Here is a 14,695-nt window from a genome sequence, read left to right as displayed (position 1 = left end):
CAACCATGTTAGCATACGTCTGAAAATTATGCAAAAAACCTGCTGGTCTTCACAGTTACATAGAACAACACAAGTCCACAAGTAATAGTCTCATGGGCATCAAATCTGCATCTTGGTAAGATTAAGTCTGTCCATAAACTCTGACAGGTGGATGATGGCAAGCAGAAGAAGGTATCCCATACGCATCCCAGACTCTTCCAACTGCACTTAAGTCCCAAACATCCACTTCCTCCTTGATAACAAGGAGCATTCAGCTTGTCAGGATAGACCTGGACCTTCTGCAGAACATGCAGAACTCCTTACAGCAGGCCTCCAAAGCTGGTGTTTCTCTAGATGCAACTAGAAGGTGTTTTATTTCACACAAGTGCTAAGCAGCTGCTGCCAGCATTCACCACTGTGCACCCAAAGGAAGGAGAGTTCTGCAGGTACCCTGAGGCACAGACAGATAGCACAGCTATTCCATCAGAGTGCTCTATTTGGGTGCAAGCAAGTCCCTGCAAACATATCAAGGGGCTTGCTCAATTGCATTTAACAGAAAGGACGGCAGAATTGCACGTGTGTTAAAAGGAGAAAACTAGAAGAGGTGAACCAACAATGTCAGAAATTGTTGCAGAGTCAAATGAAGAGCTCTAAGGATACATGTGAGACCCCATTTTGTTTTTTTTTAATCACAAAACACTTAAAGCCACATTACTCTCTCACTATAGTGCTGTTGTACAGCACTTAATATTTATTAACATATAACATATAAATACCATACATAATTTACAAATTTGTTTTGGTTTTAGGGAAATACTTGCAATGAGTTTCCATTATAGCACCTATAGAATATAAACATTAGAGGATTTCCTAAAGACACCATCATTCAGCAGGTCCAGACATCTCTTAAAGAGAATAAGGACTGGATAGGAAGTCATGCTACCTTTTAACCCTTCAAATAACAGCAAAAAAAACCCCAAAGGATGAGCAAAGGGTGAGTGAATGAAAGAAAATCCAAGAGCTAAGCTATTTCAACATTTAAGATGATTTGCTATACAAAGTCAGTGGTTTTGAGGAACCAGGCATCTGCCAAGCCACTTATCTGGTGTCATGCAAGAAACCAACATGGTATGCATGAAATAACAGTTGTTTAAGCAGTAAGTATCAAATTACACAGATGAAAGTACTCAGCAGATAGATGTCTGCCAAACAGGATCCCAGCAATATTAAGACTGGGGTAAGACATTTGAGTATTTTCACCCATGAGGCAGAGTAGATCATAAAATTATTACCGACTGTACTTATGAGTGACACAAAAGCTGTGGACTGGTAAATTAAGAAGGCACTATGATGCTGAAAAGCAATCAGAATAACCTATAAACTAGAAACAGATAAAGACTGTACATCTGAATGCAGTTAAATGGAAGCTTGTCAGACAATGAATGAACCAACCTTGAAAAGCAATTATTTAGAAGAGTATTTGAGCTACCACAGATAGTCAACTAAACATGAACAATTTAGTGTCATGGCTCAGAAGGCTGCTGCACTGCTTGAACACACCTGAACAATTAGGTACCCCTAACTAGCAGAAGGGAAATGCTACTTCTGCACTTGTAATAAAATTCTATTAAAATCAGTGCTCTATCCTCATTGTACGTCAGAAATTATGTTGAGTAGTTGGAAAGGCATGGAAAGACAGCTATGAGAAAGATGAAAGGATTAGACATCTATCCTACATCTACAGAGTTAGGATTGAACTGCAAAACACCTGAGCCACACAGGGGATATTGGGAAATTTTTTGTCCTTGAAGTTCTTAATAAATGTAATATTAAAGCAGATTATGAATATAAACCAATGTAGTTATTTCTTATACTTCATCTAATCTCAGAAAATAAAGTCCACAATAAATTAAAAAACTATAAAACAGGCTGCTGGTGTTTTGTGGAACAGCCATGTATTTAGCTTCAAAAAATACCCCACCCCAAAACCCAGCAAAAATAAAAACAACAAAACACAAAAGCAAGTCTGAGAGCTATTGAGCACAGCGATATATACAGTTGATGTCACTATACCCAAGATACGCTCTAGATGGATAGGCTGAAATACTGTTTTAAAGAAAAGAGATAAACTAAATCCACAAATAAACATTTGTCTTGCTTATGGCCCTGTTCTGACCACTTCCCAGAGTTTTTGCTCTCTATGCACATAAAATCCATTGCAAAAAAAAAAAAAAAAAAAAAAGGGAGGTAATAGAGAATTGAATGTCATCATGCCAAAGAAGCTTAGTAGCATATTCAGGCAAATAAAACACATAGACACAGAAGATGATGACCTGTTTCTACAGTGATGGATTATACCAGAAAATATCAACAATCCTTAGAGATACTAACAACTAAAATACAGAACAAAGCCATTACAAAGTTCTGTCATTATGTGTTGTTTTTTTTTAAACTATTCTAACATAAGAATGCACCCTAATGGCTTGACAAATCATGTATACAGTAATGTTGTATAATTACCAATTATAAAAACATCTTCATTTGCCTTTTAAACAACAAAAGCCATAAATCTTCTGCTGTTTTACCAGTTTTGTTTTATTTAGTGGCAAAACTCCACAGACAAAAAGATCCATGTGAAAATTTAAATACTGTCCTCTGCACTTTATATGAAATTGTAGGCAAAAAAAAGAATGCCTTTACAACCTAAGGGTGTACATATTAACTTCAATATTCAGTGTCAGAGGTTGGTATTTGTTGTTGGGAATATAGGAACAACTAAACTATTAGCAAATTGTGTTCACATTGTTTATCTGGTTTTGGTTCAAAGGCTAAAATCCTTAAATATTATAATGAGCCTAGTTCCTAACCCCAACTAGATTTAATAATTAATAGTGTATTACCCTGTTGTACAGACAGAGAACAAAGCCACAGTGAATCAAAATTTGTTACTATCATGTCCTGCAGATAAGCAAGAATGAATGGAATTAAGTAAATAAACCCATAAAGAACAAAGATTTTTCTGCATAAAGTATGTTTCTAGGTTCAAATGTCTGTAGATGGTATTAGAACCCAAGCTTAAATTATGACAAGCTAAGCTATCTTTAAAATATTACTGATGCTAACATAGAATTAGATCAAACATTATTAGTCACTTTACTCCAATTCAGTAATTCCAATTAATCTCTTAGTCCTGTTTGTAGAAAATATTCAAGTTTGCATTTTGATGAAAGCCAATTTACTCTTCAGTTGTGCATTCTGCCTTTCTATGAAATCAGATTCTAATCCAGGAGAAACAGTAATCTATGCAAAATGGATCAGAGTAAATGTTTATTATCATTTTTAGTTTATTTACCATTTCAATGCTGAGATAAACAGAGACCATGTGGAAACTGAACACTGTACAAAAAACATCACTGTTTCTCTTCAACATTCTCTCCTCACCAAGAAAAACAAAAGTATGTTTACATGTATTTTCAGAAAAAAAAATAAAAAGCATTGTTCCACCCAGCAAGCAGGTTGAGAAGAGGTGTGTTATTACCAAAGCACTCTAATCACTGAATCACAGAACAACTTGAGTCAGGAAGGATCTTCAAAGATCATCTTGTTCAATTCCATTGCCACAGGCAGGGACATCTTTCACTAGACCAGGTTGCTCCAAGCTGCATCCAACTTGACTTTCAACACTTCAGGGGAATGGGAGCTGCCCTGGCCAACCTCTTCCAGTGTCTCACCAACCTCATCACAAAAATTTCTCCCTCATGTCCAATATAGATCTACCATCTTTCAGTTTAAAAAGGTTGCCCCTTCTCCAGTGACTACAGACAGACCCTGCTAAAATGTTTCCCCCACCTCATCTTTTTTATACACCTCCTGTGTGTACTGAAAGGCTGTAACAAGCCTCAACAGAGCGTACAGGCTAAACAACACCAACTCTCTCAGCCTTTCTTCATTGAATTATTACAGACCTTTGATCATTTTCATGGCCCCCATCTGGACTCACTCCAACAGGTCCTTTTCTTTCTTATTTTGTGGGGCCCCAAAGCTGGACACAGTTCTCCATGTAGAGTCTCAAGTAAGTGGAGCAGAAGGGGAGAATCCCTAGATCTGTTGTCCATTGCTTCTTTTGACGCAGCCCAGGATCCTGTTAGCATTTTGGACTGCAAGTACATGTTGCCAGCCCATGTCCTATTTTTCATACACTAGTACCCCCAACTCCTTCTCCATGGGACTGCTCTCAACCCACTCATCCCTCAGTGTGTAAGGATGATGAAGACTGCTCCAGCCCAAGGACAATGCACCCAGAACCTTGCACTTGGGCTTCATGAGGTTCCCAAGTGCTGACATCCCAAGCCTGTCATGATCCCTCTGGATGGCATCCCTTCCCCCAAGTGTACCAACTGTACCACTCAGCCTGGTGTGATGTGAGAATCTGCTGAGGGTGCAACTCAATCCCACTGTCTATGTCACTGATAAAAATATTAACAGTACAATCCCTTTACATTCCCCACTCATTACTTGTTTCTATTTGGACAATGAGCCACAGATTGCAATTCTTTGGATTCAGCCATCAAGAAAATTCATCTGCTTAACTGTCCCTCCATGAAACTAGTATCTCTCTGATTTAGCAATAAAAACGAGTGGGACCATATCAAACACCTTACAGAAGCCTGGAGAGATGGCATACAAAGCTCTTCTTTGTCCACTGCTGCAGCCATTTGACCATAGAATGCCCCTAGTCAGGTACATTTTTTCCTTGTTGGACAGTCATGGTGGCTGTCTCTGATTACCTTTCTGACTTCCATATGCTTCAACATATCTTGCAAGATTACCTGTTCCACAGATAATTATAAATTATAGCCTATATTTTGGTCTAAATTTTAATGTAGCCAAATGTTTCTCCATTTTGGTGGACTGAAAAAATGTTTCACACAGAAGTCTTCCCGATGGGGGATTTACAGTAAACCCTTTTTGGCATGATTTCCAATACTTATAAATTCCCAGATGAAGCCCCCTTCCCTCCCTCCCCCCCCTAAATTAGCTTAAAAGAAGACTTGGTGGATTAAGGGAATGTTAATGAGATAAAGGGACTTAATTTCCTAATCTCACTTTTCAGTAACAGGACAGGTCAGCAGTGTTCAAAAGTTGGACAGCTGCTTGGTGGCCTGCACTCTGACATAAGCTACCCATTTCATCATCATTAATGATGACCAGGTGCATACATCATAACTACCCCTAATAAAAACTGCCAGCCTCAGACAGGAGAGATTAACTGGCAGGAAGATTGTCACTCCTTTTCAAAATACTTCTAAATGTCAGGTTCTGTCAATGCACAAACATGAAATGTTTTTTTTTTCCCTAGCAAACAAACAAACAAAAAAACCCGAAACAAAACTAAAAAGCAAGCATAAGTGCAAAGTATTGTAAGAATCATTATTTTCTCTCCTACAAGATCAACTGAGTTAAACCAAATTATGTTAATAACAAAAAAGTTGTTATGGTTATGACCATAACATTTTTGGGGGGGGTTGTTTATTGTGGTTTTTTTATTGGTATTTTTTGTGAACCACCTTCGAAAGGTTTTCACTATCAACATAGATGTTGATTTCAATGCCATTTAGAAAACACACTACAAGAAGATAAACATCAAATCATCCGAATTCCTGGACAGCTATATACAAACCTGTGGAAAATACATGAAAGATGCCTTTCGTTTTCAGCATTTAATTTCCTTTGCTTTTACTACTGTGGTCTATGAGATGAAGTGCCACATATAGTACTTAGTAAATCCAGTATCACAGTAAAATAAATGTTGCATATTTGATCCTCCGTTTCCCAAGCCAAATCAGTTCTTAAAGGCACAAGGAATGATGTAATCTTTCCCAAATTTTATGTCTTTGAGCTTTTATGGCCTTGTAAGTTAGCAGTTGCTGCTACAGAAACCTGTTCGACTTTCTGGCTGACTGTATCCACCCAAAAATAGGGGCTGGAATAGCTTTCAGTATTCTTTTCCAACATTCTTTAATGGAAGCAGACTAATGAACATTAACATTAACTATCTAAGAGTTAAAAACCCTCCTGTGATGGGTTTATAGAACTGGGAGATAAAAGCAACTTTCCTTAACTTACATAAATGTTCTCACTAGTGCAAGGATTCTTGCCAAAGATTATCCTATTTCTATTGAGTCTGCAGCTGAAAGAGCAGTGAACCAAGGACCAAGAAGCAGCCAGTGAGCATAAAGTTCAGGCACAGTGACAGCCATACTAACTAGGCAATAATGTACATTCTGTGCTCTAAGAGCAAATATTGTGAAATCTAAAATATTTTTACCTAATGGAGAATTCAAAAGGAAGATTTATTTGGGCCGATTTCATGGCTGTATCCCAACTAAGTCAATAATTTCTAAACTCTCAATTCCTTTGACAGGTTTGGTTTCCATAACACCCAATTACACCAAATTCCTACAGAATTTTAAACCTTGGCTCTTATCTTGGATTTAACTGTAAAGTGGTTAATCCCATTTGGATGAAAAAAAACCCACCTTTGATCCATGACTGGTGATACTTACCATGACTAGACTGCATTTTCAGTTAACTTCAAAAGAGTTAAGGACCCAACTGAACTGAAAAAAGATTTTAGGAAAAAAAAAGAAAACCAAACAGAACTTTGTGCAACCTCCCCAGGAGAAAAACAAATCCTCCTTCAACAAACTTTTGATAGCCAGGGCTGAGTCCCAAGGCACTGTGACTAGGACCACTATGGCATTCTTCTAGATACAGAATCACAAAATCATCCAGGTTGGAAAGGATCTCTGAGATGATGCATCAAGTCCAACCCTTAATCCACTACCACTGTGGTTACCAGACCATGTGCCACATCAGTCATGAGTGCCACATCAGTCTCTTCTCAAAAGAGGAACAGAGAATCCACCACCTCCCTGGGCAGCCCATTCCAATGCTCCATAACCCTCTCTGTAAAGAATTTTTTCCTAATATCCAACCTAAACCTCCCCTGGCAGAGCCTAAGCCCATGTCCTCTTGTCTTACTGGTAACTGCCTGGAAGAAGAGAACGACCCCTCCCCAGCTCCCACCTCCTTTCAGGGAGTTGTAGAGAGTGATGAGGTCTCCCCTGAGCCTCCTCTTCTCCAGACTGAACACCCCCAGCTCTCTCAGCCCTTCCTCACAGGACTTGTGCTGGATCCCTTCACAGCCTCCTTGCTCTTCTATGGACCTGCTCCAGCACCTCAATCTCCTTCCAGAACTGGACACAGGACTCAAGCTGTGGCCTCACCAGGGCTGAGTACAGGGGCAGAATCCCTTCCCTGGACCCGTTGGCCACACTGTTCCTGATACAGGCCAGGATGCCATTACATACAAATACATACAGGATGCCTTTGCCGTACAATACCAAAGGCATAGTTAATCAATGAGAGCAGGTCTTGGGTACACACAATTCATCTGTTCACTGAGACAAAACCACACCTCAGCACTAGAAAAAACTGTCTAGTCCTACTCCTAACAGATGCTTCTTCCACACATAGAGCAGGTCAACCTAACTTAAAAAAACATAGCTCTGAGGTGAAGGCGTTGATACACAGCTCAGGTGTGTGAAGACAGTAATGCAGCCTCTGCCTTTCCAACTTACCAAAGCTAGAGGTTTCCATTTTGATAAACTTTCTGATGTTCTCTTGCTTCATTCAAGCTATGCCATACTGCACAGTGCCTCCTCTTCATAGAATGATGAACTGAACCATCACAGTGGCTCACCTGAACTGTATCATTCATAACAGCAGTCTGCAGGATGATTCTGCTTGAACTGACTGACAAAGAAAAAATCTGTTTTGGCGGGTGTTATTTTTGTTTCTGTGATTAATATAGTATAACCACACCACCTTTTCAACCAAATGCACTCAGCACAGCGTACAAATTAAGCAGTTTGCTTATCCCATGCCATTTGTCCTTTGAAAGCCCACTACGACAAAAAAACTGTAGACTGTCACCCTTCAGCTTAGACCTGTCCTAGCCTTACTCATTGGGGGAACAATGTGCTTTCAGAACATCTAAGACTTAATCTTTAATTTAGCTTGAAAAAATCTTTGTGCTGTTCCTGGAACTTCCCCAGTAACTTCCAAAATTTTGAACATCTAAACCTGTGGTATCTCTTAGACTCATGCCCTCCAGAGTTAATGCATCTAACTTTGCACAGAGTTAACAGTACGTAAAGCTAGCAGCACGCTTCTGTCTCTGATATTAAGAACATCATACAGGGTGTCCTTGTAATTCCTGCACTCTAACTCTTCCTTGGTTTTGTACTGCTTTCCTGCTGTTTACTTTTGCCAGTCAGAGGTTTTATAGTTAGAGTAAATAAAAGGTGAATGCTGGAAAACTTCCACAATTTTATTAATAACAGCTGTTCACAAATAGAAGCATTCAAGTGAAAGAACAGATTTTCCTGGAGTCTTCTACCATTCAGCAGGGCAAGAAAAAACCCTCAGTATTTTAAGTATCATATTACTGCAACAAAGCTAATTACCACTGATCACAGATCTACCTTATAATGTTAATTCATGCCTTCCTGGGATTAATTTTGCAGATATTACCATATTATTTCAAAAGAAATGTTTCCCCCTGTGAAACTGCCATTGCCATTATACAGCAACAAAAATAATTTGAAACATCTAAAACCAGAGAATTACTGTCTCTTTTTGCATGATACATCTACATGTCCATTCCCAAAAGTTTCTTCTGCTCAGCATAGATGTTTCCCTCTTGCACTCATGTATGTACTCTTTGATAATGTAAGATACAAGTTTGGGATCACTTGGCTCTCTGACATATCAATAAAGTTAAATTAGTCAGAATTCTTTGACTATTCAGGCTCCCACCTAGTTCCTATTAACTTTAATGAGTGTAGAGCACTTGTAAATAAGTAAAGCCCAAACTACATGCAGCCCCTTTTAGAGACTGCAAACAGAACATCTCTTTGTGATGCACTAAATATAAATAAATATGTTCTACCTGTGTTCTTCCTATGTTAGCACACTGATATCCAGGTCATGATTTGTGCTTCTCTCCTCCTCCCCCCCAAAAAAGTAAATTTCATATATGGATACATATGTCTATGTAAGACTTTACAATGCATTCTGCACCCAGAATGAAATTATATTTCCTTAGAAACATCTTCTGCTAAATAAGAGATAATTACCAATCCAGGTACAACACATAAATATGTACCTTAACTACTTGTTCATTTTACAGTTGTAAAGATATACTGTGGTAACCACCTATAATTATTTGAAAGTGTTCAGTGTGAATAGCACAGACCAATAGAAATACAAGATACAGGTGAAATTAAAAAGCTTTTTTCTTTCTCCAGCTGAGGAAGAACTTATACAGAACCAGTGTACTCCATTGTTGGCTTAATGGAACTACTTCCTCTTCAGCTTATCTACAGAAAGTCAAAGTCTGTGCTAAATCAGGAAGTTCTGCATACAGATCTTTAATTCGGCTGCCACATGTGTAAGAAAGTAAGTGAATATATACCCATTTGCTGGATATTCACCTGATGTTGAAAAGCATTTTTCAACTGGTTCCATTCACTGCTTCCCATCTTTTCAGACTGGTTACCATCCTAGCTAGTTAAAATCACTTATCTTCCACCTGTTTCCTCTGGTAACATTTAGCAAATAAGAGGACACTCTTATCAGGCAACTCTCTTCACTAACACGATTTGCTGTCCAGATCTGCTGTTCCAAATATAAGAAACACGTACCCCTTAAGAAAACAGGATTTGCACATGACAATACTAGTAAATATGCTGCAAAACAGTAAGCACTCTCTCACATCTCCAGTACTTAATTTGGTCAAGGTTTATAGATACATAGGCATAGCTATCCAGCTAGCCAATCATCACATTGCCAGATGATTTTCTTAGATATTCAAGGCATTTCCCACTGAGAAAATAGTGTATAATGTAAATATAGATAGTGTGCACAGACAGAGGATATCCAGGATTGAAAGTTTACAGCTACAAACTATCACACAGGCTCAAACCCTGCTTTCTGCAAACATGCAAAATTTCCATGGACAAAATGATATAAATAATAATCAGAACACATGGCTCATTACTGCTTAACACAAAATGTTTACATACATGCTGAAAATACATGCATGCAGAATACTGTACATTCTGCCTGGCATGTATCAACATAAATCATTAAAACACCTTTTTTTTTTTCCAATTACAAAAACAATGTGTTTTTACAGCTAACAGCAAACAATGGATGAACATTAACAACTGTAAGCTCTGGAGAACAATCATAGAGTTTCACAAAGTGTTCAGCTGTAATGAAATCCAGAAGAATTTGGAAAATAAACAAGATCAAAATCTAATTCAGTGAAAGACTGAATTTGTTCCAAAGTGCCTTAAACATTACAGCCAAGTTGTGCTAACAGAACTACTACTACGTCTTTGCAATGTGCTTCAGTGATTAATTCTGTACTCTGGTTTCTTACAATAGTAAAAAATTACAGTGTCCTGTTATAATCTGTTCCAAAAATTTAGTAGTGATGTACAATAAAGTACTTAGAAGTTATTTTAACATTTAATGACAGACAGGGATCATCTTGGCAGGCAGTAAAAGTGGATCATGAATACACAAAAAGGATTTACCAAGGTATGTTTGCAAGAGACACACACAATTCCTTCACTTTTCAAAGAAGCAGTCTATCTTCATCTAAGTTAAGGGGAAAAACAAAACCTCTTACTGATCAAAGAAGATCATGCATGGTCAGTTAACACATCTCAGCTTACACATCGCTGATGATCTAAAGGATAAACCTCAGTCCCATATCCAAAAGCCTTCAATGCACTTAGGCTGTTAGGTCCCACAATACTTCACAAATTGGGACCGAGAAGTTGGCACTTCTAAAAAAAAAAAAATCAAAAGAAAGGGAAACAAAACAACACATTTGTCCATGCTTCCATGAAATAAAGTGAAGCAGTACTAGGAATTTAAGTTTTGAGGGGGAAAGACATGTAATCGGACAGTGAAGGTCTATTAAATTATTTTTTTTTTTAAATATTACTTTAAGCAATTTCAGATGGTTTTTGTGCTAGCAGCTTCACTGTTTTTAATCACTCATTTTCTATTCTAACAAGGTTTTGCCTGTCTCATAACCATGTGAGTGACCCACACAAACAATACAAACTTAATAACAGAGAAACTGCCTATGCTGGGTAAGCAGTGACAGTGACTGAAAAAAAGTGCTGTCAGAAACCTAAAGCCCACTACTAAAGAAGATTTCCTCAAAACTTGTTTATAAATTGAAATTTGAATCTCTACCCAATCCCATGACTCCATCGGTGGTTCACCACTACACTGCATCTCACAAGATGAGATCATTAAGCATTAATCCAAACAGCTGCACATGCACACACACTTTCAGTCAAATGTATGACAAGCATTGACAAAGCAGAAGACCAAAAATGTGTGCACAGTAGAATTTTTGCACCAGTTTCATTACAGAAGGATGTGATACGCTGTTTTAACTATGAGCAGCTGAAGCGTTCATCCCTCTTAGGTCTGGAATGTATCATGCCTATGACTTAACAAGCAAATCAGAACTCACGGTTTGTAATGGTGTTGATACTTGCAAAAAACCTTTCCTGTACACACTTGGGAAGATTATTTTTTTTCCCCTCAACGTTTTCCACAGGTCACCGTCATCACTGCATCACATTTGGTCCAAAGCAATGACACTGGACACCAATCCACCACCGTTCCAACACTTAAAATTACCAGTTGCAGGACCTTGCCAAGCAGTCTGCACTACTGATTGCAGAAAACAGATCTTTCAACCCTCTCTCTAGGTAACATACATGGGTTGCATTCTGGAAATGTCATGCAGTTTTCAAAACTTTGGAGAAGCCTCTGGCACTACTGCAAGAAAAATCTGGAAATTAGAGAAATAATTTGAATCAGAGTAATCAGTCAAAAATATGCCAACTGCCTATCCTGAAGTTAATATATGCCATGAAGTAATTATACTTAACCATCCATAAAATTAAGCAAAGGCAAACTTCTATCCTTATTCTATCTTCTTTGTGTATCTTGAAACAGTCACAACATGCACTTCTATCAACCAAAATCAGGCCAAAATGAGACAAAACATTATTACTAAGAGTACTAATCTCATCTGTCTCCACCACTCCTTTCCCCCACCAGTTAAGGCTCCCAACACCCTTCTCCGTATCAAGAGGACAAGTTGCAGGAAATAGTGTATTCATATGGAAGCATTAAAACGTATTCTGACTTTTCCTTTTTACTCCCCTTACCTCATTGAGAAGGCAGTTTATTCCCCCAGTATTAATCACTACTTTCATATACATGACCCAAAACAAAAATCTTCAGCATAAACATCCCGCGTCCACTTGGAACAGCCCTGACAGTGGTGCAGACATATTTCAAGGCCTGGCAGAGGCTGTATTACCACGGGAGCTACATGACATGGTAGAGCACACTGGATAACAGCCCTTTTAATTCAAAAGGCTTATTTTCACACAAGCCAACTTCCTATTAGATAAACACTGCCTCTGCATTATTTGTGGCTCCAAAATAACAGCCTCTGCTTCAATTAATGAGAACTCACACCGTAGGTCTTACTTCGTGGCTACTGGGTGGATTTCAAAGGTATTGTCATTCTCCTGAATACTTCAGGTTACTCGCTTATGCATCTGCAGCTTTACTGTTCCCCTTTATTTTCCAAAAGCCGACCTACAACCTGAGCACAAGCCCCTTAACCCAGTCTACTTCGTGAAATATAAGTCACAATAAAAAAATGCAACCAGTGAGCCAACAACCTTCCCGAGGTTCACAGAACAATGCAGATATTAAACCCGCCACCATCGATCTGCACAGCAACTCCCCCTGCGAGTCCCTTCGCTAATCCGCTTCCTTGTCATCCCTCTCCTACACGCACTGCCGCCGACATTCGCACCCCCCGCCCCGCACCCCCTCACTCACCCGCGATCCTTTCCCCCCTCCATATTGGAAGGCCGTTCCCCCGCCACACCAAGCCCCTTCGCAGCAGCCGCAGCCGCGATCCCCGCCGCCGGACACAAGCCCCGCCACGGCGGCAGCACGGCCGGCAGCTCCCCGCGGCGAAGGCGGCGAGAGCCTGGGGGGCAGCCCAGACGGCCCCGCCGCAGCCCTCGGCCCGGCTGCCTCGGCTCCGCCATGCAACGCACCGGGCGCAGGGAGCCTGGGGCGGCAGCGATGCCGGGGCTGCAGCCCCGGCGGCACCTGGGGCGTGCGTGCCGGCGGAGGGCCGAGGGGAGGCGAGGCCGGGCCGGGCCTGTCCGGGCGGCGGCAGCCGGCACTCACCCAGCAACAGCAGCTTCAGCTCCCGGCGGGCGTCCCGCTTGTCCCGGCGCAGCTGCCGCTCGATCTCGTCGTTGATCCGCCGGGCTTCCTTGGCTTCCTCGCTCAGGCAGCACGCCATGATGGACTCCAGAGTCATTCTTCCTAACTGGTTCAGACACAACCCCCACCCCCCCTAAAATCGCACGCACACACACACACACACACACACGCACCCCGCCGCACCGGCCCCGGGGAGCACAGGCACTCTCTGCCCGGGAGCCCCTGCCGCGCTGCACGGCAAGTGCCGGCAGCTGCCTCGATGCCACACAGGAGCGAGTAGAAAGAGGCAGGGCCGCTGGCGGCGCGGATCCCCGCTCTCTGCCAACTCCTCCTCTCCTCTAAATCATGCAGCAAACAACATGGAAACATCCACCGCGGCGGCAGCAGCAGCGCTATTTAACCAAGCCGCCGCCGCCGCCCCTCGCCCTGCTGCACCCTCGCCTCCGCCCGCAGCCAACGCGCTCCCTGAGTGTCCCTGGCGGACGACACCCCCCACCGCCCTCCGACGCGACCACCCCACCCCCTGTGGAAATGCTAATGCCTGCTAATCCCTCCCCCCTCTCAGCACACACATTGCCCTGCCGCTCCCTGTGCCTTGCAGCCGGAGCCCGGCTCCTGCGGGGTGGGCGAGCCCGCAGCTGCTCGACGACCTCGGCGTGTGCCCGGCGGGAAGAGACTCCTCACCGCCGAACCTTTCTCCTCCCCGGCGCGGCAGCGGAGGGGCGGCCGCTCACCCCTCTGGCGGGGAGAGCCGCTGCCGGAGAGCTGCCGCTGTTCCCCTCTGCTCTGGCAGTAAGGACGAGAGAGGGGGCGTGTGGCAGAGGACCACCGGGGAGGAAGAGAAGGCAAGCAGGGGCCGGGCTCGCCCGGCTTTTCAATGGTTTGGCTCCGCGGGCGTGGTGAGGTAGAAATATGGCGGCCCGTCACTCCCGCTCTCCCCCTGCGCCGCCCCACACCGGGGGCGAGCGTCCGGACGAGCTAAGCCCCCCCCCGGGATGTCGCCCCCAGCCTCCAGCAGGGCACGGGGTCGCCCCCGCCCGCCCTGCGGCGGTGTTAGGGAGCGAGAGGAGGGGAGGTGGGGAGAGAGACCGGGCGGTTTCAGACACCAAATGGCCGCGAGGAACGCAGCCTGTGCCGGTTCGTCCTGCGGGGCAGAACTTTCCCTAACGCCAGGCGTTGTGTTTCCTTTCGCTTCCTTTGTTACCCGTCGGGTCCACACATTTTTATTGCATCCCTCCGTGGTAGGAGAGATGACTTGAGTTGGCGGGGACGGGGGAGAGGGTGAAATTTGACA

General features: G+C 42.3%; 1 protein-coding gene across 1 annotated transcript in view; it reads right to left on the bottom strand.

Annotated features, from left to right (window-relative positions):
• LOC139789828 (guanine nucleotide-binding protein G(q) subunit alpha) overlaps positions 1-14,114 on the bottom strand; it is a 111,587-nt gene extending 97,473 nt beyond the window's left edge. Inside the window, exon 1 of the mRNA XM_071730909.1 lies at positions 13,363-14,114. Coding sequence (XP_071587010.1) covers positions 13,363-13,498 — 136 coding nt within the window. The 5' untranslated portion in view covers positions 13,499-14,114. The remainder of the gene's footprint in view (positions 1-13,362) is intronic.
• Positions 14,115-14,695: the final 581 nt, after the last annotated feature.

The sequence above is a fragment of the Heliangelus exortis genome, chromosome Z, assembly GCF_036169615.1.
Source record: "Heliangelus exortis chromosome Z, bHelExo1.hap1, whole genome shotgun sequence".
NCBI classification, from domain to species: domain Eukaryota; kingdom Metazoa; phylum Chordata; class Aves; order Apodiformes; family Trochilidae; genus Heliangelus; species Heliangelus exortis.
The sequence above is the reverse complement of the archived record's forward strand: the minus strand, read 5'-3'. Positions and strand labels throughout refer to the sequence as shown.